Source organism: Centruroides vittatus, unplaced genomic scaffold (assembly GCF_030686945.1).
Source record: "Centruroides vittatus isolate TY-2023 unplaced genomic scaffold, ASM3068694v2 scaffold_769, whole genome shotgun sequence".
In the NCBI taxonomy this organism is placed as follows: Eukaryota; Metazoa; Arthropoda; class Arachnida; order Scorpiones; family Buthidae; genus Centruroides; species Centruroides vittatus.
Genome location: NW_027122717.1, coordinates 2,482,835 through 2,508,454, shown reverse-complemented (window position 1 = coordinate 2,508,454; position 25,620 = coordinate 2,482,835). Strand labels below are relative to the sequence as shown.

The 25,620-nt window shown below is 30.0% G+C and overlaps 1 protein-coding gene across 2 annotated transcripts; it reads left to right on the top strand.

The window, feature by feature from the left end:
• Nucleotides 1-1,837: 1,837 nt before the first annotated feature.
• On the top strand, nt 1,838-25,610 carry LOC136989827 (putative protein kinase C delta type homolog). 2 transcript variants are annotated; one of them, XM_067288112.1, is made up of 18 exons: nt 1,838-2,260; nt 3,904-4,036; nt 8,388-8,468; nt 8,581-8,696; nt 8,761-8,821; nt 11,765-11,918; nt 12,013-12,044; nt 12,124-12,209; nt 12,280-12,409; nt 14,356-14,457; nt 14,539-14,759; nt 16,374-16,547; nt 16,613-16,704; nt 16,771-16,833; nt 17,488-17,626; nt 21,697-21,885; nt 21,964-22,104; nt 25,075-25,610. In XM_067288112.1, the coding sequence occupies exons 2-18, from the start codon at nt 3,907-3,909 to the stop codon at nt 25,219-25,221; spliced, it is 2,058 nt and encodes a 685-aa protein (XP_067144213.1). In that variant the 5' UTR covers nt 1,838-2,260; nt 3,904-3,906; the 3' UTR covers nt 25,222-25,610. The 2 variants fall into 2 exon arrangements, with proteins under 2 accessions (XP_067144213.1, XP_067144212.1); XM_067288111.1 differs by lacking the exon at nt 17,488-17,626 and adding an exon at nt 17,205-17,346.
• Nucleotides 25,611-25,620: the final 10 nt, after the last annotated feature.

Genomic DNA, 25,620 nt, shown 5'->3' with positions numbered 1-25,620 from the left:
CATTAAGTAAGGCCCCTAATTCCGCGCACTCCAGGACAATTAGCGCCTTTAGCCCCTCTGAGTTTCCTGAAAACCCTTAATAATAAATTTTAAAAAAATGATAAATAATTTATAGTGAAATTTGAAGAAATTATTCTTTAGCAATTCGTGAAGAATAACCAATCGCATATAATTTATTATTAGAAAAATATAGTAACAAGAAGTAAGAAAGGAAATGAATCAATGTGCATTTAATGTAATTGACCTGAATTTCATCTCTAGATATTTTTATTAATTATAAAAATAAATACGGGTTGCATTTACTATTATAATAACTTTCTAGAAAATTTAACAAGCATTTTTCTAATTAGAATCGTTATAGTTCACATACAGGGAATAAACCAGTCACAAATGAACTGGGCTTCACTCCTCTCTGAACACCATAAAAATTATATGAATAAAATCAATACAAACTGTTATTTTCGCCATTTATAAATAGAAGTTTTAATTTATATTACAGTCAAACTTCCAATAACGATCGTCTCCCAACAACGGCTACTTTTCCAGAAGCGTTTGTTTTTGAATTCCTTACTAAATATCTTCCGAACAACAGCCATTTTTTAATGTTCTTGTCAATGACCGTAATTCAGAGGTTTGACTGTACGTTTGTATAATTTTTTTACGTAAAATGGACGTTGAGGATCCACCTCAACATCTAGAGGTTGGAGCAGGCATAAATATGATGCCGACTTTTCTCAAAGGCCATCAAAATATATACATAAAATCAATAAAAACAGATGTTTTTCATCAAAACAAACTAATTTATATCATTTTTATGGGGTTTTTTTTTGTCATAAAAGACTAAATTTTGAGGCCTCTACGTGTCTAAAGTATCTCGAGCCTGAATATGCATACAAACCTCTGAGCAAGGCCACTGACAAGAATGTAAAAAAAATGGACGTTGTTCGGAAGTGACTGTTATTGAAGATTTGACTGTATATAGGCTACACGTTACAGGTATATAATTAAACAATTTAAAATATTATAAATACAATCAAATCTCTATCAACGGCCCCTCTAAACGGCGGCCATTTTTCCAGGACATTGAACAAAAATGCATACAAAATAACCTCCAAACATTAGCCACTCCCAACAATGGCCATATTTTATGTTTCCGTCGGTGGCCGTCGTTTGCAGGTTTGACGACATCATTTTAAATAGGTAAAATTTAAATTTTGGAGTAATTTTTGTTCGATTTTTATGTCTAAATCCAAAAATATTCGACCTCTTAACTGAAAAATAAATTATTAAGAAACATTTTCTAATAAATTATTTTATAAAATATTTAAATTATATTTTATTTTAATTGCAGGGACTTAAAACTGAGAAGAAAATTGAAGATAATCCGTTAATTCGAAGGTACTGTACGAGTTTCAAATCGAGATTGGCGCGTGGTATTCTTCCATTGTCTTAATTCGAAAAGAATGAAAATCAGAAAATGTATTATGCATTTATTTATTAGTGTTATTATAAATTATTTATTTATTTTAAATAAAAACCCATTTAAAATTCAGTAAAATTAAATTATTACAAAGATTATTGTTTAAAATTCACTTTATTCTTATTTTCTTTTAAGTTTTAAATAAGCCCTCTGGTGAAGAAATCGATTTAAATTTAATTGTTAATTAGAAGTTTTACACAATTATTTTAAATACGATTCGTGATTTAGAGATAAAATTATTAATTAAAAATTATTTAATTAAGTTTATCAAATTTAAAAATTTTCAGATGATTTATTTTTGAAATATAAAACGAAATTTCATTGGTCAATTTAAAATGAGAATAACGGTAATTCGACATTTATTTATTCAAGAAAAAACTAAGTTAATTTTTAAAAATTCATCGAATTTAATACATTTGAATATGTCGTAAGAAATAAATAAATTTCTAATTTTTCATTTCAACGAGCCGCTAAAGCGAAATCTCCGAGAATTATCGATATCAAAAAGCAGCAGACGATTATCTCGGAAAATTGAAAAGATCGAAAAAAGCGACCAATCGGACGCTAACAAAGCATCACGTGACGCGAGGCGAAGGTCTTCTTCCGGTAAAAGGTTGGCGTATACGAGTTACAACAAGCGGCTGCTTTACAGGTGAATTATACAGATGGATAGAAGAGTCATTTTATAATCTATCGATAAGCAAAAGTTTTTAAAAATAAATCTTAACAGTTTTATAATCGAAATCAGTAAAAAGGAAACGGAAACAAGTAACCAATGAGGTGAGTATTCAGATGTAAAAATCCGTGTTGTTGTTGACTATGAGTGCATTTATCATAAAAGAACTTATTCATTAATAACTAAATTATCAGTAAATATTGATGATCAGTAAATACAGAATGTATTTTATATTTTCTCCTTATCTTTATATACAAAATAAAATGGAATCTTTCTATTCTATTTTGTATAAATACTTGAAGATGTCATACCGACATCATCATACGAAATTTTGTTTTGATGATGATGATGATGATGAGAAGTAGGAGGAGGAGGGATCGTCTATATACAATATCATCATTAATACTTTGTAAAATATCAATTTTTCTGCATTTTAAATATATAAAACTGAATTGTTCTCCTAAAATATTGCAACAATATTTTTTAAATTACGACATCGACATTAAAATGTTATTTTGATGATGACGATCGGTGCGGGATTATGCACGTGAAGCACATGGTTAAGCAATCCGGAATTCGGAGGCCCAAAAACTGAAAAAATTAAACAATTTTACCGCTGCAATTGCCAATTATAATTTATAAATATTTGTAGTTTATGAGGGTAGCCAATCTTCTAAGTCTTAATCCAAGATGATGTAATGTCGATCCCGCTTCTCATTAAACTTGATTATAGGCCTATATAAGATTATGTGAATATAAAAAACATTTATATGAATAATCTATAATAATTATTTAATATATAAAATAGAAGTATTATTCTAAAATAACTCGATAATAATTTTAATTACCGATGAGAATATTTTGTAGATTTTTCGAGTTATAATTAATGAGAAAGATTAATGAGAACATTCATTAAGTGAATTTAATAAATTGGTGAAAGATCCGATTTAAATGGGTGTAGAATTGTGATTCTTATAGGCCGGCGTGTGTGATACTCTTATAAATTTTAACTAAATTTTTATTCTGATATTAAATAATTCCATAAAAATAATAGGATTACGTAAAATTCTGCATTTTTTAAATTATATTTCTGTAAGTTTATGTAACAGATAGATGTGTGATTACTGTATATATACTCACACACCGATCTGACATATTTAAATTTCATATAAAACAATAAAGGTTATATTTATGTAACCTATATTGCTGTATATAAAAGTATATGTGCATATATATATATGTATGTGCAAAACATTGAAATATAAACAGACAGATAAATTTATTTTTGCATCAAATTTGTTATATGTTATATAATAAGACTACTGTAAACTATAAAATACGTATATATTTTTTGCTGTTGCGTTAAAGTAAGTTGCCAAATATCTGTATTTTGAAATTATAAATAATATCACAAGCAGAATTGCTTTCAAAAGTTAAACTGATTAAATTTCTACGAAGATGAAATCAATGAAATTTGATTGTTAATACTTTTTCATTATAAAAATAAGCGGGCTTGGTTTTCCTATATACAGTTGTGCAAACAAAAGCAGATGCAGTGGATATCTTCCATATGGAGGAGATTGCTTTCCTTTTTCTACAAATGTATTTTAATGTATATTTCTCTGTTCAGCCCTTCTTATACGTTGACTTTAGTCATGGAAGCTGTATAAACATTGTCAACCTATGCGTGCTTAATCTCTGGGGATTTTAGTCTTGTATTATATTGACTCAGTTTCATTTTGTTCAGGATATGTCGAAGGGATTCGTAAGAATCAAGTTCTGTCGGTTGGAGTTAGGAAATGAAGTAGCAAATGGCAGATTGGCTGAAGTGATCGAACCTTACTGTGTAGTCAGATTGAAAGAAGCAATCGATGTACCAGGTAAGTTTCATTTAAGTCTACAAATTATATGAAAATTGACTTTGGCGTTCCCACTTCTTACTTACGTTTCACGACAATGATTTAGCACTAAATTTTACAACTGTAAGGCAACACTTTCCTCGAAAGTAAATTTAAAATCCTATCCGCTTAATCTCCAGCAAAATAATGGTATCATGTAAATTTGAAACATTATAGGTTTAGTTTATGAATGTATGATTCATACCTAGAAAAAACTTACGTAGAGATTCTCGGAGGCTTTACTTCAAATCTTATTAATTAAGTTATATATTTTAACTAAATGATATCTAGTGAAACTAATAAAGATTAATAATTGCAAAGTTAAGTGGTTCAAATTATTTGAATTAGCAGGTATATGCATACCCATAATTCTATCGTTCTATACCTTACAATAGAGAAAACTACTATTACTTATAATTACTTTCTATTATCAATATAAAATTAAACTACTAGTAACTTATAATATCTTAATGAGTAAACTTATTCGTATATTGCACATTATCAGACAAACATAATTTAAGAATGAGTATATATTATTGGCATTTTATGGCACTTAAAAGAATTTAGTTCGAACTTATGATTTTTAATAGGCCGGCATGTATGATACCCTTATAAATTTTAATTAAAGTTTTGTTCTGACATTAAATTACCCCATAAAAATAATAGGATAACGTAAAATTCTGCATTTTCTATTGTATTTCTGTAAGCTTATGTAACAGAAAGATGTGAGAATACTGTATATACATTCATACACCGCATAATCCCAAATTATACTACAGAATTTAACTTAATGAAGACATAGCTAACCATATTATACTTATATTATACCTATTTGAAATAATCAATTTAAATTAATATAAGATTATATAAATGTAACGCATAATAAGTAATAAATTTCTATCTTGAGGAAACCGTGTTTTGTATTTTCGTTTCTTTTCTTTTCTTTCGAAGACACAATGTAGTGACGTAAACTTAAACACTGGGCGAATTTTTCATCCTTTTTATTCGGTTGGAACGCTTTTTTATTACATAACGCGTTTCGGGCCGATGCCCCTCTTCAGCCAACTAAACATTAAAAAGTGAGAGATGACTTCTAAATCCTGGTAAGAGCTTGTATACCGTTAAAAGCTGGTCCGTACCTCATTCGGTAGTTTAGACGGATGTAATAGTCCAAGGGTACGAATCTGAGATTCGTCTTCCGGTGTGTTGTCTAACACTGAAAAATTCGCCCAGTGTTTAAGTTTACGTCACTACATTGTGTCTTCGAAAGAAAAGAAAAGAAGTAATAAATTTATTTTAAGTGTAAAAATAATGTGCTTATCACAGAAACCGTTTTTACTATATTTTGTTTTTTAGATTAATTTATTGAAAATTACTTTATAATCTTAATTTTATTTTTATTTTAAAACATTTTTAAAAAAATATGCTTTAAATATAAATGCCCTCAATAAAATGATTTAAGGTAGAAAAATTATTAATTTATTTTAGTAAATAAAATATTACTACTTTTAGTGAGTCGGACTTTCTGGAAGTTCGCTACTGTAAAAAAATTAATTAATTAATTATATATTTGGCAACAATATCAAGGTGTCTAAACAAAATAATTTATAAAATAATACTTTACAAAGGGATGTAAAGTTGAGATTTTTTAGTCTTGTCTTCTTTCAGCCTAGTTTTTATTAAAAGGATTATTATAATTTTTATTTTATTCCCTAAATTTTAATAAGAAACTTTATTATATTTTGAAAATAAATAAAAGTTAGATATAATTAAGTTTTATTTTTTTTAAATCATTTATATTCTATGTCTCAACAGTCAATTGGAATTTGAACTGTGCATTGAAAGTTATACTTCTAGGAGAAGCAATTCTTTTTATTTATTTTTGTGTTGTTTACTCGAGAAGATTGCGGATTTATGAACCGGAATTGATTCAAATCTTAAAATTTTTCTTTAGTTTTTATTAATAATTTAATTTTTTTTAAATATAAATAAATTTAAATAACAATGCTGCTCTCTCGCCAAAATTATTTTATGTTCTAATACGACCGGGAGGCCTTTTTCTTAAAGAATTTCAAATATATTCTGTTAAAAATCGAAAAAAAAATAATTTTTGTGAATTATAAAAATATGAAAAGTATAGAACATAGAATATAGATTAAATAAACACATTAATTAATTAATTAACACATTAATTTATAGCTTAAATATCAACTTTAAAACTAATTAATCATCATTTTTGTAGACTTAATAACTAATCTTTTTTAGTTTTAAGTAAAACATTTCCTTAAAATTATTTTTAAAAAAAATTTTAAACTGCATTTTTAACATTTTCCATTATCTTTTTTAGTAGCTTGCATTTATTCAGTTGTTTATTTTTAATTTTTAAGTAAATAATCAAAAATATATGCGAATTAAAATGTTAATTGTTATATTTCATTACTGTAGTTTTGAATGTTTATATAAATACACTTCCTAAATAAAAATAAATATTTTTATCCGAACAATACCGTATTTAAAACGCACTTTATTGGAGATAAAGCGTTTTTTTTAATAACGAAAAAATTAAATTATAAACTATATACAAATACGTAAACAACTGATAAACGTTTAAAATGTCATATAAACATACTTTTCTTATATAGCCTAATATTACGACAAAACGATAGCAAATTTAATAACTTTGAATTAGATTTAAGCGATTAATTATTCAAATTTAAAGTTTCATAAATAATTTGTATTTAATTCGTAACAAGGAGGATTATAACTTACACAATAATTAATATTTTTACATTACAATTACTTGTTAACACGTAATAACTTATAAATAAGTGATGATAAGTGTTTCTGATGCAATGATTTTACAAATTCTCTCCAACAAAATACTGAATTTTTAACATTTAAAATCAGTTTATTTTTTAAATAATACCCTTTTTAACGTCAGCAATATTTCTGTATTGCTATATACAGCGTTTATTAAAGTAAATTACCCATTACAAAAGCCTCATATTTAATGTCAATCATTTTACTTTATCTTAAATTTAGTTTTTTATGTCAAGGTTGGCCATTAATATGGGAAAATAGAATCAGAAAATTGCTGCAGTCTTCCTAATAGAATATGTAGAACAAAACACTTCTTGTTTTTTTTTTATTAAATAATCAAATTTATTTTAACAATTTAAGCCATTCTGCAAACATCAATTGACATAAAATTGCAATAACAAATGCTATTAAATATCTTTAAATCACATTTATGGATTATTTTCTTACAGAAAATACTTTAAAATTATTTGACTTTCGCCAACGTTTCCAAAACTGTGTTAAGGTATAAATTATTTATATTTTAATGTAAATGAGTGTCCTTTCCACCTAATTATCTCGTTTTAACGAACCCAAAGGAACACATAATAAAATGGTTGCTAATTTTAGACAGGTAATTCTATGCAGAAATAAAAATATTCTTGCAATTTTTTTCAAAGGACTGCTGAACATATAATGAGACTTTTACGTCACGTATTTGGTCATTGGCCTTTACGGTCCTGTGATCAGCGTAATGATATAACAAGAATTATAAAACAACCCACTTCCAAAAGTTACACAAACAATTTGTAAATTTTTTTAAAACAGTATATTTGAGTATTTAATTAGCCTTCAATTAAACTACATTATACTTAATAATAATGTAATCTGTTGCCGCATATTTACAGGTAATCAGAATTATTTACTTATACGTCCTTATTTACCATTGTCTGAAGAAGATTAAACAGATTCGATTTGGTCAGCGTTACATACATTACTAGTTAATACGATTAATGACGATGACATAAAATGTGTCACTCTTAATGTTTTCCCTTTCTTCTCATTTATACCGTTTAATGTTACAAATAATAAAATCGCGATGTATATCCATCGATGCATAATGAAAACTTGAGAATAATGCTGTAACAGTTGCTAGGTTGAGTCACGTTTCTGACAGAAGATCGATAGTTTCTGCACTGTCGACCATCTTAAACAACAGGAGCTTCACCCGAACAATTTCCAATGATAGAAGGATGTTTCTCCACATTATCATTCGTTTAATTATTTATACAAATATTTTGTCTCACGTGAATCGTTTCCCATAAAAATTATCATCGATACGATCAGAGAAAATTAAGTTTTTTCGGTACAAAATTTAATTCTGAAGACTTTCATTAGAAGAAAACAATACATTCTTTCTTTCATGTGCGCTTTATTAAAAGAACGCGTAATAAAGCACTGTTTTAATCACTCGTATTCAAAATAAATATTCTTATTAGAAAATTATAAAAATTCACATATTCTCGATTGGTTTCAGGTAAAGGAGTGGAGATTGTGCAAAGGAAACGAAGTCAATATTTGGAATGGGATTCTTGCTTCGACGTCCAGATCTCAAGAGGTTTGTGAGAAAAGCTTTCTTAATAAGGAACGTCTTTTCCATTATAGCACTTCTTCAAAGAAGTAAAGGCTATTTTTTCCCCAGCATATTATTTTTAAAATTAACTTTCCAGGTTATTTGCTGCACGTAGTAGTAATGGACAGACCCGACCGTCTCTTAGCCGATTTGCTAATTAGCGCTCAAGTTTTGGCAGATAAGTGTGCAGACGAAGAGAATAGACCTATTTGGGTGAGTTAAAATTCGATAATCCTTCGTTACGATTCTGCAAATAATTATATTCTTTTCTTTTCAGCTTAAACTCAGGCCGAGTGGGAGGATTCTCACTCAAGTCAAACATTTCAAGGATGGTGAAGGTCAGTAAAATAATATAAACTAACGACACGAATCGTACGATGGCTTTAAAAGGAAAGGAATATAAAAGAATTCATAATAAAACGATTAATATTTATCGAATAAATATTAACATAAAATAAATTGAATTTTTAAAAGTTTAAATAGCATTTACCGATAAAACGATTATCGATTATTTTAAGAAATAATTAAATTATATAAAAATTTCTAATCAAAATTTAATCATTTTTTAATGAATACATAAGGGACCGTCCATTAGTTACGTGTACAGTTTTTGAGCTACTTCTACTTTTAACCCCCTTTAATTACGGGTACAATTACTCATGGACCCCTAACTTAAAAGAAATGACTTTAAAAAGTTTTTCAAATATTTTCTTATTGATAATTTATTCACATGACTAGTAAGTGGGCTTATAAGAACAAATTCATAGGTCATTAATAGCCAGTTGTGTAACCAAAGGTTAAAATTTAATATGAATTACTACATATTTTCATACTATATAATGAATTATAAAGTACATTATATAAATTACTAGGTTAGTAGTTAATTCTACAGTTAAATTATTTTTCCTACAGTTAACATTTTTATTAACTTTCTCATATTGCGAAGAAAGGCTCGCTCGGGTCTCTCCCTGGTTATGCCAGTGCTAATACTACTAAAGAAGTCCACTTAGACAATGCCTAGATCTACTCCCTCCCATAGTATACACTGATGCACTTTTTGCTACCCCTTCTTTCTTAAACTGAACACGTAATTAATAGTCGGCTCCTAATGTAATATTTTTATTTTTAATAGTTAATATCAGATAACGTTTCGGGTTGATATGAATTAACAAATTCATTATCAACAAAAATTACGTTTCAATATTATAAGTTAATTACATTATTTTAATTATTTTTATACAATTTTTAAACACAGTATAAATAAAATATACAAGCCAATAACTTTTATTAGATTTACATTATTACTAATAGATAAAATTCCGTAAGAAAAAAAATAACCTGAATTTATCACTGTTAAAAATGAATTTACGCAAAAATGTTTAAATTTTATACTTATGTGAATTGAAATATTTATTACAGAACCTATTAAATGTGTAACAAAATTGATAGCAAAAACGTAAAATATTTTATGCGTGATATATAAAGTTAATACATAAAGTGCCTTTGTTTTCGTACATCATTTATGAAAATTTACATATACGATGCTTATTATAAAAAGACTAATAATCTAATTCTTGTAAGCGAACTTTCGATAATTGCTAAAATAATTAGAATAGATCTATAAATAAGTACGTATCTTCGTACTTCCTTTACTAAGATCTAGTTTAATACAATTAAATACACTGTCAGACCTAGGTCAGGTTGACAGATTTCTATGATTGGATTAAAGGACACTTAAAAAATGATTAATGCTACCATCCCTAACTTTCACTCCACCCCATTCCATCCCAAAATAAACCAGCAATGAGTTACTCAACTTTCCCGGCAACATTTAAAATTTTTGTGGCGCCATTGTTATCATATTTTCTTTTTTAAAACTTTTTTATATTTTTACTATTATAAAATGACAAAAAGCTTAATTTTCAGGAGAGGGGTGGGTTTTACAAATAAAAAAAATTGTAAATATTGATAACGAGTAAAATCGTCATTAAGTCCGACCCTACTGGAGATACACATGACCCTCATTATCAACCCACCCCTTCGATCTTTAATCACCAAAATTTAATAGCATCGATCCATCTAATACACAAACTTCCCTGCAAAATTTCAGAAATTTTCGACAAAAAGCACAGGCGTTATTAAGCTTCAAACAGGGTGAACAAAATCGTGCCCCCCCACACACTCACTAACATCCATATGAATAGAAATTACCCCGAATTTTTTGCATTTCTCGACGTTTCAAGGTGTCCTAAGTCCAAAAATGTAAAAAAATTTTTGGGGGGTCATTTTTTGACCGATCGCCATACTTTTCCTCTTACATAAATAACAGCCGGGAAAGTAAAATTCTGACATTTTTACATTTATAATTTAATTTAAAAATTATAGTTTTTATATTGCTTGTAAATATTTGCAAATTTAAAATATTTAATGGTAAACTATAGCTTTTATGGGGAATGATATGGCTTGATACATAAAGATAGACAATACATCCCTGCCAATAAATCCGCCACTGCACGAAACACAGACATTAAAGAACGAAAATAAAGGCCTCTTGCGTCCTTTCTTGTTTGAATAAAGGGCAAGAACAGTTTAGCTAAAATAAAGGATTGTCCTTTGAAATAAATGACTTCTGACAACCATAGACTTAGCACCCTTCTTCGATAAATACAATCAGTCAAGTAGGAATCAAACTCTCGAACTATGAACGCGCAAGAAACAACGTGTTTAACATGCTTAAGTGTGATTATTTTCAAAATAAAATTAAGACAAATTTCGAAATTAATATAACAATATTTTTATAACAATCTTATTAAATGTTTAAAAACTAGTATCATAAGTAATCCAGTGCTATGAAATGTAATAGTGCCCTTCGAATAGTTTCATCCATTTAGCTAGAATTCATGTAGTTTATTTGGATTTAATATAGTGTTTATTAATTTTTTAAAACTTTAAACACGTTTTGAAGCTGTTGGGTCAAAATAATTGATTGCCAAAATATTGCGATATTAATTATAGACTTCTGTAATAAATAAATAATACTAGAATAGAACTATATATATTTTACTTAATTGTATTACAATTGGTATTTAAAGGAATTTAGATGACCGAAAAAGAGAAGCCAACTTAACAGGCCTATTGAAAGAAGTGCAATTATTTTCTTTACCCCAATAACAGGAATTAGAACAAATTACACTAAAAAAATCAAATTAGTATCAAATTTCATTTTATTTAGCATTATATAAGGACTGAAACTGAGAGAATTCTTATTGTTTTTGCTTCAGCAACGCCCTGGTTTGACGAACACAATGGTTTGGGAAAAATTGGCAGAAGAGGAGCAATAAAACATCAACGAGTACACGAAATTAAAGGACATAAATTCATTGCAAAATTTTTTCGTCAACCTACTTTCTGTGCATTTTGTAAAGACTTTCTCTGGTGATGATCGTAAAATTTATTACAAAAGAATACAATTTAAGTTTTAATACTGCTTTTACATACAAGCTTAACAGCCAATCTCATTTCATTATAGGGGATTTGGTAAGCAAGGTTATCAATGTCAACGTGAGTATATACGGCATTTTCTGATATAGATTTGACAACTTTATGTAAAAGAGTGAAATGAAACCTCGACAATTTTCAGTATGTCAAGTAGCTGTTCACAAGAAATGTCATGATAAAATCCTCGGAAAATGTCCAGAATCAGGGAAAGAATCTCAAGTTACTCTGGTTAGAATCTTTTACATTTATTTATTTTCAAATAATTTGATGAATATTCTCAATTTTCTATATTCTTTAGTATCTTCGTGAGCGATTCAAAATCGACGTACCTCACAGATTCCGAATCCACAATTACATGAGTCCAACTTTTTGTGATCATTGTGGATCTCTTCTGTACGGGATTTTTCGACAGGGCCTTCGATGCGAACGTAAGTATTGACTTTTTCTAATTATGTTATAAACTACGCAGTCATTAAGGTCTCAGTTGAAAATTGATATGCATAAAACAAAAATCACACATTCTTGAAAGTGGCTCCACCTGTTAGCAATATTTCATGACTTATCTCGGTTTATTGCCCATTAACGTCACTCAGTATGTAATGCTATATCACTTACAGTACGTGGTATTACCTTTTAAATATGACGTGTGCTTCTTATTTAAGCGTTTTATTAAACTAAATACTGGAAAATTGACAAAGTAGGCTACATTATAAATTTAGATAAGGTCTTCTTATCATTAATTTTTTAGAAAAATTTATAACTACAGTTTTAAAAAAGTCTCTTATAAATCTCTTAGTTTATTTTGAGAATTTGTTTTTGTAAAATTCGCCGAATTGAATTCAGCTTTTAAAATGCTTACATATGAAACACAATATTATTTCAACATATTACTCTTCGGTGGATCGTTGCCTAGCTAAGATTTTTTGCATTCTTCGACTAGAAATATTTTTACTATTTTTTTTTTTTTTTTTTTTTACCCGACTTTATTTTCATCACAATGACGAACTTTTCTGATAAACGGATAAATAGAACGATAATTAAATGAGTACTAGTATAATTGGATCCGATCCTAATGACGTTAAAATGTCCTCACAAATTATTATTTCCAGAGTATAATTATATACTCAATTCTAATTAAACTTCTAATTAAAAAATGGATAATTTCTAAACGTTTATTATAAGAGTATTAAAACAATATAACGCATTTTATGCTCTTTCTAAATCAATTTTTTTCATCTATACTTTTGTTTCCCACGGAAATCATATTTCTAAATTGATACATGTGAGTTAGTTCTTGTGTCTAAATTTATAACTATAGATTTACTAATGTAAGTAAAGAAAAATTTAAAAAACAAACTGGCAGTGGATTAGATAGAGAGAGAGAGAGACATATTGGCTCCGTTTGTTTTTATCTCTCTTTGTATCTGTGTCTTATCACATTCGTGACACGTAAGAAGCTAACTTAAACTATTTTTGCCTTCACCTGATTTGCCACATGCTTCTTCCACGCGCAACGTGCGGTCTGTTTTTAGAAGTGATCGACTCTCCCGTTTTGTATTTGTTGATAAAAATATGAATCCCTCCGTCACCTTCTAAACATAAAATCACGTGATAAACTGCATACAACGCAAGTGCGGTGACATCGAGGTATAAATGGAGGAAATTCGCAGTACCACCATAGCAAATACGCATCTCATTGTGAAAACATGTATCGAAGGAGAGCACCTATTTACTTAGATGAAGGTAACTTTTACACGAGACCACCAAGTAAACCAATGGTTATCCCGTTTCTTGCTAAACTTAGAGACACTCCTTGTTATCGTTCGGATCCCGGTGGTCTTCATCTGTTGTCTTCGCCGCAACCATTCTCGATTTTTGATCATCAAAGCTTTATCAGTCCTTCTTCCTCGCCAAGGAATCATAGCTATAGGTTTGGTTCACCACACAGAAGTCCTCTAACCACTTCGCCTGTATCCAAAAGACCACCTTGTACGACATTTGAATATCGTCGACCAATTATAAGAGAAAGACCTATCTTAACTACGTTTCGACCTCGACCTAAGAATCTAATTCCTGTAGATTTAGGTATCCATAGAAATCGTCAAGTGATCAAGTTTCGTGAGCAACCTATCACTAGGCAGACAAAACCAATAAATTGGAAAATATCTAATTGTACTAGCCCGGCAATAAGACGCCGAAATGTTAATTTAGATCAATATAATTCAGATTCACTGAGATCTTTAGATTCTGGAATAGAATCTCCTCGATCACCATCTTTACCACCACAGACACAGAAATTACAAGGCATGTTTTTATTCTCCTTCTCCTGCTTCTATTTATTATTTTGCTTATGATAATTGTGCTTTATCTTTAGAGTGTAAAGTGAATTGCCACAAAAAATGCGAAAGCTTGATGCCAAATTTATGTGGAGTAAACCAAAAATTACTATCGGAAGTGCTAGAAACAGTCAAGAAAGGTGAGAAATTTTGTTAATTAATATTTTGTTAAAGGCATATTATATAGTAACATTCTTCTAATATTAACATTGTTCAATTAGAAAAAGGATCTTTGACGTCTAAATCCCCTAACTCTTCTGTGAGACCCTCAATATCAAGTAGCAGTTTGAGTAGTAGCGATTCCGATGATAGTTCTGAACTCAACACTGATAATAACGAAGAATCTTCTAATAAAGACACAACTACTCGTCTTCGTTTCAAGAAATATACTATAGATGATTTTAATTTCATAAAAATGCTAGGAAAAGGGAGTTTTGGAAAGGTAATGCTATTTTATTACTAATACATTCTTTTAGTCAGGATGTAAAAAAGAAATTTTACTATACACTCGCTATATATGCTTGTAACGAAAGTCCTTGGCACAAGAACAATGAAGGAAAGAAAGTACGAAAAAAATACAGATAAAATGACGTAAATTAGCATACATAAAAAAATTTTTAAGTGAAAAAAGTTGAACTTGATGCGCAAGCATGTTATTTATACAGGGTGCTTCAAAAATATTAACACTAATATGGAAGTAACTTATTATGCTGGATTTGTATTTTTAGTGTCCTCTGTGTGGTTCTCATGAATCGTCGTGTGCAAAAAGTTTTGTGGTTGTTTAAAAAAACAATAAGTAAATAAAAAATACGGGCCCACTAGTGCACCTTCTCCATTTAACTATTGACATTTTTTGAAGTACCCTGTATATAAGACATGCTGTAAAAACATAAACATCATTAAATATTTAAAGCAATAAGACAACATTTTAATCTCGTATCATCATGATATGGAAAGAAAATCAGAAATAAGAAATCTTGCTTTTTAAAATATTATTTACTTTACAATAGTAGTAGAAATAGTTCGCTTATTTCACACAAATTATTGTAAACTTCATTTTTTATGTTTAATATATTCAGTCTATAACTTAGTTTATAATAAAGACATTTTTCTTCTTAACACGTACTTTGATTCATACAATAAATGTGTTTTCTGTTTCATTTATGTTATGAAAATGCAATTAGAAAATAATAATGTTCGATTTTTATTTTGTTAACTTTATATTAATGACATTATATCCATCTTGATTGCGTTTTACGGACTTTTTAGTTTCGAATTTCTTAGAATGTTGACTTGATTTTTGTTTGTATAACTTCATAACTACGATCATATCTGAATCGATAAGCGCACAAAATTTACAGTATATAAATTTAAAATGGAAAACAGACGTAAACAGTTTTCTCTATTAGACTGAATTAACGATTATTTCCTTAATTGAAAGAATCTAATTTAAATGACCGAATCATTTACATTAGGAATTATTAAAATACACATTAATTAACTATTTGATATGACAATTTAATATTTGAAATATGACAGACGACAGTTCCTTCGCTACTCTGTTTTTCTTATTAAAATGTATAAGATTTTATTAATATTTTTCCAAACATAAGGTTTAATACTAATTATTCAACGTAAAACATTAATAAATTTACAATAGATACACCTAATGTTCGATTAAAAAATCCTTTAAAAACTATGACGTTAGTTATTTGCTTATTTAAATATAAACATTAAAAATTATCTAGAATAAACGTTTATGAACCATCCCACTTACGTAGGTTATATGTCATGTTTTAATTAATATCTCATTAAATAGGATTGTCGTGACCTTGACATTTCTGGACTGTTTTTTTCTTACTTTTTTGTTTGGTTCGCTCACCGACTTTATTCTAGTCCTCTAATCTATTTCTGTGCTACTCGACATCTTAATCGAGTGTTGGCATCTTAAGCTAAGCCACTAAATCTGTGCCGTCCTCTATTTTTAGAAATAATAATGGTTCTCCTGTTCCCTTATTTCCTCTTTTGTTGTGATATTTTAAACTTTATTTGATAGGTGATGTTGGCCGAAATGAAAGGACAAAATCGCTACTTTGCTGTTAAATGTTTAAAGAAAGATGTAGTTTTGGAAGATAATGATATCGAATGCACAATGATCGAGAGGAAAGTATTAGCCTTAGGTAGTAATCATCCTTATTTATGCAAACTTTACTGCACCTTTCAGAATGAGGTAAGCACCAAATATCATTTAATATATTTTACATATTTCTAATGATTTTTTAAAAAATTTATTAGAGTCATTTATTCTTCGTTATGGAATATTTAAGCGGAGGAGATCTAATGTTTCATATTCAACAAATTGGCAGATTTGATCAAGATAGAGCAAGGTATTTCTTTACATTTTACCTTTGTGTTGTAATATTTCTATTGCTTAACATTATTAATTTTCTTAGATTCTACAGTGCAGAAATCGTGTGCGCACTCAAATTCCTCCATCGTAAAGGAATTGTTTACAGGTAAGCGTATACAGGTATAAATAATCAGACTATCTCAGATTTCAGAATCCTTCAAAAGTGACAAAACTCTGGCGAGCATGACTCCTTAAAGATGTCAAGCTTACTGCCTTGACATCAAACGTTGACAGGAGCGCCAACTAGCACGTAATGCTCATGAAATATTCGTGCTAGTTTCCCACCAATAATTTTGGCAAGAAAATTTAATGGTCCAATTATCCTTAAAGAGATTAATGAAGACCTAAAATAAGACTCAAACTGGGTTAACTTAAAACTGTTTAATCCCACATTAGATAAATAAATTTACCTACATGAAAATATTTTTATAAAAAGATGAATCTGTTGACGAGAATTTTTGTTTTTATTTGGACCAGAGACCTGAAATTGGATAATTTGGTCCTAGATATAGAAGGACACGTTCGATTAGTCGACTTCGGCATGTGCCAAATGAGGATTTATCGTGAAGAATGTCTTCCATCTAATTTCTGCGGCACACCACACTATATTGCACCAGAAGTACGTTTTTTAATGCACTTTCAGATTCACTAACACACCCGAAATACTCACAGCATGTTAACATTGATTGTTTACCCAAGAGGAATTAATAATATTATAGTAATCCGTAGTTTCTACTAATAAGCTTGCATGAATTTGCAGAGATCTAAAACTGGATAACATTTTACTGGATAACAGCGGTCATGTCAAAATATCCGATTTTGGCATGTGTAAAACAGGTATAAAGAACGATAGAAGAGCTAATACCTTTTGTGGTACGCCCGAGTATATAGCTCCCGAGGTAGGTGAAAGTTCACGTTTGTTCTAACAAAAAATATTAATTTTGTTATTAATTTAAACTAAATTCAAAGTATTTGAGTCTAGATATAATCGAAACTTGAGCAAAATTCTTTTAACGTTATGTCATTTTCGTATGATTACAAAATGAAAAACATTATTGATTAATGAATGATTAATTCATTAATCAATAATGTTTTTCGTGTTAAGCACATTTGCTAGTTGAAAGCCACATATAAATGAAACGACCCGTTTTAAACATTAAAAATCCTTAGGAAAAAACGATATAATTGCACATCACTGCTTTCCCAAGCCTTGACGATTGGAAGGCAAAAATAAAAGAGAATGAATCACAATAGACTTTAAAAGAGATCATCCTAAATTACAGTCGTATCCAGATCCTTGACATTGACTAGCTTTGATTCGGTTTGATACGGCAATGCAATACTTGGGAGCTATGCCAAGGAGGTGTGCCTCCCGGGAAGGCTTTCTATTAGAAACTGGTTCCTATTTAGATGCTAGAAACGTGAAGAAAACCCGGAAAACTCCACGTGGCCAGCCCGTTGGTGTGGCATGAACCGACGACCCAGAGATCAATAGTTTTATCTACTCGGCCAGTGGTAGTGACATTGTCTAGCGTACCCAAAAAAGAAAAAGTGAATTCAACATTAAAACAGATTCACGGTCTAGGATTATTTCTAGATTAAAAGTTTACAGTATTTTTCCCTATATTTTCTGTTAAATCAGCATCGTATCATCTAACTAGCAAACTAATCTGAATTGTAACTAGTGAAACTAATCTGAATTTTAAGACACCAAAACTTCCAGACGTTACAGTTTACAGAGTGATTGGCTAATACTTTAAAACTTAATAATTATTTCAATCGTTTCTTCTAACTTACTGCTGATTTTGTACTTTAATTATTATTTTTCCTAGCATTATCAAATTAGGCAGGGTATATAAGTAATTCACACTCAAAGTCCTGATGCGCAGAACTAAATTTATTTTGCTTCAGCTTCATTTCTATTTTTAAAAACTAAAGTTTTCTATCATCATCTGGTTCCGAGATGTAAACAGTACCTTTTTTAATGATGATTCGACGCATAATTGTTACGTGTAATTATTAAAAATTGCAAAAGAACATAATTAGTTAGAGTCGAAACTTCTATAACGGTCACTTCTAAACTTTTTTCCCAGAAACTTTTTTTAACCAAAATGATACAAAATAATCTCCAAACAACCGCATAACAATGCGCTTACGAGTCAGGAAAGCAACAAGAACTACTACCTTCCAAAATTCAGGTAAAGCAAGAACCAAAAGAAAGGAAAAAAACAGACATGGCAAAAAAGTTAACAAATTATCAGTAATAGCAAATTAAAAATTGCACTTGTGTTTTTATTTGTCCGATTTACTTTCGGAAAAAATCAACTCCTCTGCCCCTTCAACTAAAATGTTTCCTTACGCTCGTGCGTGCATAATGGCCATTGTTTTTTTTGTTCCCATCAGTCACCGTTATTCAGAGCAATGTGGTCTACCAGTGTAAGCAACTTGTAAATAACCATAAAAACAGTTTACACTGCAAAATCAGATAACCGTTAAAAATAAATGATACCAAATAACTCAGCAAGTAATATGCAAAATGTAATATATATTTACCATAGTAACAGTTTCAATTATCTTTTATCATCGTTACAAAATAGATAGTGATTAACATCTAAAACACACTTTCTAACGGTAACATGGCTAAATTATAATAAAAAAAATCGATAAATGAAGCATATATAAACATAAAATTAGTGTTTAGATTAAGAAAATTTGCAGCATACTTTAGAAAAAGTAAACACATGCGACAAAATAGACTAATTAGATCTATTAACAAACATCTAGTAACAAGATAAACATGTATACACAACATCTTTTGGCTGTCTGCCGGTAGCATCCTTTTGACAAGAATTTATGTAATTTAATCCTTAAGGATCGAGGATTATATACATTATGATTTAATGTTTCTCGAGTAAAATAATATTTCCTTTGGATAATTTGGGAAGCGGTTCTTACACACAGCATATTATATTTTTTGAGATTGCATAAGATGTATTTACAGATGTATTTACAGAAATCTCAAAATTTCATCATTTTATCATCTAAAATTTCTATTTTAGCTGAGGTCTTTCCTCCTCCACCAATTAATAATGGATAATACATACGAGTATTGGGTCTAATTTTCTTTTTAATGAAGCGCGGTCCTAAGTTATATCTTGCTTAGCTTAAGTATAAATTCCTATATCCTGTGTTTATAAAAATTGCTGTCTTTCGGAAAATTTTATGGAAAAATTCGCAAATACCTAGGAAAATAATATAATTTAATAATTACTTACGCCCTATCTTTAAAACTTCTTAAAGATCGCATCCTTTTGAAAATAATCCAATACTATATATAGAAGTATCCCTATTTAACGCTATCTAGAGAATGATTTAGCAGTTGAAATGCAACAAAATCTGATTTGGTGACATTTCAGGAGATAAAGAAGATATTTCCATAAAAAGAATTAGTACCTTACTAAAACTCACCACTATGGCACTTTTGGCGCTAAAAGCAATAAACATTTTAGTCGTATTAAACAGTGTTGAATAAAGGCATTTTAATTAAGTACCAGATATTTAATTTTAATTAAATATCTGGTACAGAAAACTCTCGATTTCACGACTATGTCATTTCATAAAAGTACATCAGTCGTAAAAGCGAGGGTTGCAAAACAAACGTAAACGGTCGTAAAGCGCGGTTTTATGATATTTCATACAAAATTTAAAAACTATCGAGAGAAAAATATACTGTACACTGTTTTAAATATAGAATTAAGTCTAGAACTTAAATTTGATATCTTAGTCGAATTTAAATTCAAGTCGTTTTTTTTATTTAGTTATAGTAATCTTTCCAGAGTACACAACTCATTTAAGAAGCTAATTATTCATTATTCGTGAGTAAATTGTAGATCCCTTGCTATAATTGAACGGAAACAAATATGTAAAATCCTCTAGACCTGGTCTGAAACTACAACATGGACAATTTGATTTCCCCCGTTTTATTTCTACCAAATACATTTTTGTTATTTCGTAATCTGCAAGTTATTTCTTATTCAACATGTTGCGAAATCCTTAGTCATGTCTTGTGACTGACATTCAACTTTAGTTCGCTACTTCTCCATATTGGCTAGATATTAGTTTCCATTTTGATCTTAATCCTTACTTTATCTACGCTCTCATTTCTCAGATAAAATTAAATCTATGTGATAAATAAACCTTATCCGAAGACCATTTCATTTGCGCTTGTATTATTAGGAAGATACTCTCGTTCTGTACGGAAATTCATAAAAATTCAAGGATTTTTTCCTTAAATTTTTAATCCGAAACGTTCATAAATGTGAGGTCTCGTCACCTTCCGTGATGAAAAATCCATATATATCCTCCTTGTCCGAAAACGGACAGAATCGTAAAGTTGATCTTACATATAAAGATCAACTTTACGATTTAGTTCTCTTTATTCGAGACCATCTCCGAACATAAAAGCCTCCTCTCTTCGAGCGTACAAAAGTCTTATTTCGCTTTTAATTCCATAAAATCTAAACGTAACGGTGCTAAGTTGATATCATAATAAGCATTTTAGAGTAATTTGTTAGAGATTCACACGATTCAAAATTTATGCACTTGTAAATAATAAACGACTTGCAGAGTTAATTGTTGTACAAGTGTACAACAATTAATTGTCGTTTTATTCGCGTGCAGCTGCGCTTCCGACATTTATATTTTACTTGGCTACGAGAAACAATTCAGTCTCGCGTGATTAGTCCGGTTTTAAAATAACGAAACTTTGAAAAAATTTATCTAGACTCAAACTTTTCAAATGACTCAGAAACTAATCAGTTCAATGTTGTTATCATAGCAATTTTAAGAATAAAATTCTTACTATTACTTTCCCCCTCGACTTTCTTTTTTTTAAACTAAACAATGGTTCTAAATTAAGCAATTCTAGAATATATTATGACGTAATAAAATTTCTTTTTATCTGATACAGATCATTAAAGGCCAGACCTACAATCAGTCAGTAGATTGGTGGTCTTTCGGTGTTTTACTGTACGAAATGCTAATTGGTCAATCGCCATTTAATGGTACGGACGAAGACGAGTTATTTTGGTCCGTTTGTAATGAAGAAGCTTCTTTCCCGCGTTTTATAAGCAAAGAAGCAAAACATATTATATCGTTGGTAAGTTTATAGCATCCGCTTACGCAAACGATAAAGAATTACGCTAATTATATTAGTAATATAATTATATATTTCTAGTTTCTGATTAAAAATCCGGAAAGGAGATTAGGAATGCCGGAATGTGCTGCTGGAGATGTATGCAGTCAACCGTTTTTCCAAGTGATTAATTGGGACAGATTAGAGAGGAAAGAAATTTTACCTCCTTTCAGGCCTCGTGTGGTAAGTATAAATTTAAATCAGTATGGTCTAACCGAAGATTTACAGGCTTCGTGTAACTCGTCTTTTTTTGGCACTCTTTAGTCAAATTTTGCCAATGGAGCATTGTTTTTAGAAGATTAAATATTGATACTGAAAAAATTGAGATAAGGAGCCATTCCATTAATTACGTGCACAGTATTTGGGCCACTTTTGATCCTTTCTCTCCCTGTAAATATTTTCTAATATTTACACTAGTAAGTAGGTTTATAAGAACATATTCTTACGCCACTAATACTATAAAAAATGTCCACGTAGACATTGCTTCAACCTCCTCCTCCCATCCGTATACCATATACTGTACTAAGGGTCACATAACTATGTACAGGTGTGAGACTTTTAAACTGTACGTGTTTAAGGGTCAATCGTCTGGTTAATCAATATAATTACACCAATTTATGACAGATTCCCCAAATTTTTGTGATGGAATTTATGCCCACGAATGACCTAGTGAATAAAACCACTGAGCATTGGTCGCAGGTTCGCACTCGACCAATGGGCTGGGCGCGTATTTTTAAGGTTTTCTTCACGTGTCTAATTGTTCTAAGGTCAGTTTATCATAGGAGACAGGATCCTATCCTCTAGGACAGGGGTGGCCAACAAGTCGATCGCGATGCCAATTTTGGTCGATCGCTCGCGATGTCGTGACTTAATGTGTTAGGCCAGGAACACATATGCGTAAAATTCGGCGTAAAATCTAGCATAAAACAGAAAGCGTAAAAATTTTTCTGAAATTTTGGCTGAAACAGAACTGAAAAAAGAGTAGAGCATGTCTCTACTTTTTACGCCGTAAAATTTTTACGCCAAAATTCCTCCAATAAAGAGAAGTCTTTTCTGTGACGTCAAAGTAGACACGTGCTTTTTATTCTAACAATGGCGGCAATGAGGGTTAAGCCTACAATTGTGAAGATCTCGAAAAAACAAAAAATAAATGAAATAGAAGTTATGTAATCCGTTCGACCACATCAGTGTCATATATAAACACACTGTATTTAAACAACGTTTATGGATGGCTATAGGTGCAAAATTTCAAATAACAGGTAGGTCTAGTAGAATCGATATATAGGGCTAGTATTTGGATCACACGTTCTTTATTTGAATTCGGAATATAAGTCTATTAATTTAAATTTTCTATATTATAGCAGAGGCAGCGGAGAAAAAATGGAAGGTACAAAAGGATAGATATATGAGAGGAAAAAATTAATAAAATGTAGCAGTGTTAGTGGCAGTGGTGTTTCCTATTCGGCCAGAATTTTTACGTGTCTGTGTTCTGGCATAAAAGCATAAGACAGAAACTGAACTGAAAGCTGATTTCTGATTCAGTTTTCTGCCAAACAATTTTACGCATATGTGTTCCAGGCCTTACACTTGTAACTGAACGCAACGCGTGAACGTAACGCGCAAAAGCAACAATACGCATGCAGTTATGACTGGACTCGTAGAAAACACAGCCATTTAGCTTGAATATTTGATACTGTCATGCGGTAGCTTCTTTTCTTTAGTATTAACATTATTATTATTATTAATCAATATTATTTATCCACGGTGACAACGTTGAGTTTCAATTTTTCATTTGTTTAAAATGTAAGTACCTGTTCTTTATGTTTTAAATTAAATTATGGCTTTTCTTACCTATCTATTTACTTGATAAGTGAGCGTTTTCGGCAACAGACCTCTATATTTTTGGATTTTTGGAAATACGTCAATTGAGAAAAATATCCCAGTATCACCAAATGTAGCGAATATATTTATTCCTGTTTCGGAACTACATACCTGTGTGAATCGGCATTTTCATACGTAAAGTTAACGAAGACTAAACAACATTCTGTCCTGACTGATTCCCATACTGAAGAATCATTATCATTATCTTTGTCAGGATATACACCTAATTATGTTTTCTTGGTAAGAGACGTAAACTCAGCCCTCCCATTAATGTAACGTAATAAAATAAATTCTAAATCTGTCTTTATCAGTAGCTAATTTGAATTAATAAATATTGTTAATAATTACTCATGTTGTTTTAATTCCCCCGGACGTGAGTATTTTGGCCCGTTAAATAATTACGTTGTTTTTTACGTAGGTAGATATACAAGGTGTTTTAGTACAAAGAGCACTCCCGCGAGCTATTGATAGATTAGCAAAAAATAAGTCTAAAAATCTTATATCATTCTTCCGTGATAAATTTTCCTCGCCAAAAAAAAAAAAAAAAAATTGCGAAAGTAAAATCTTATAATCAAATTATCAGCCGTACTGTGCAGTTTTATAACAACTTTTTCAAGTTTACGAACAAATAGTACCATAATTTATACATTGTAATTGATTCAAAAATTATATTATATTTTAAGGTAATAAAAATCTATCTCGAAAGTGTCGAAAAATCGAATTTTTTTAAGGTGCCGCCTGTACGGAATGAACTCGTAACTGCAAATATCAAAAGTTGGGTCTGGAAATTTATTTTCTTTATGAGCCTATATCTTGAAAACTTATTGACTTAAAAAATAAAAAATAGTTTTGAACATATATTTTCCTTATCTACCCATAGCTCGCGGGAGTGCACCTCGTACTGAAGCACAGTGTATAAATATAGTATGTATTTCACACCCCCCTCGAGACTTAGACTATGCCTACGACAACAAGTCGATCGCGACACATTTTTACGATAAAAAGTAGATCTTATGTACACAAAAGTTGGCCACCCCTGCTCTAGGACACCTCCCAGGAGACACTCTCTTTCAGAGCTCCCATACGTTACGTTGCCTTATTCCATCAATCCAATCCAATCCACAATAAAATTTCATTTAAGTAGCCCAAAACAGTCATTACATCAAGATACGAACGGCACTATAAGCCATAGAATGTTAGACCATCCTGAAACCAAATAATTACGAAAATTTTAATTGTATTTAACCATAATTAAATTAAAATTTATTTCAGAAAGGACCATATGACGTCAGTAACTTTGACTGTAATTTTACTTTGGAGAAGCCCGTTCTTTCCCCAATCGATCAAGAGATCCTGGACTCCATGGATCAAGAACAGTTTCGAGGATTTAGTTACACAAACCCTAAAATGATTCCTTGAAAAGTTCGCCCGTTAATCAAAAAAATAAGAAAAAATACCGGTTTCAAGTAGAAGTTAGAATTTAATTTTGCTTCATTCCATTTTGCAATGTGGTTTGCACAAGTTGTGATATAAGATGGTAGAATATGGACAAAATTGGGTAACAGACTTGTATATGGAAGACGGTTTTGTGCAATTTTAAGAAAACACGCAACACGTCCCAGTTTGGTTTATATATATATAATTTGATGTAACATATATTTGTTAATGTATATTATATATATATAGAATATTGTTTTCAAAGCGGTAATATTTATATTATAAATGGTATATTCAATGTATTTGGTAGAGGGCCATTAAGGGCCCTGTAATTGTTTCAAAGCTTCCAGGCAATTTCTACTTATATCAATGTAAAAATTA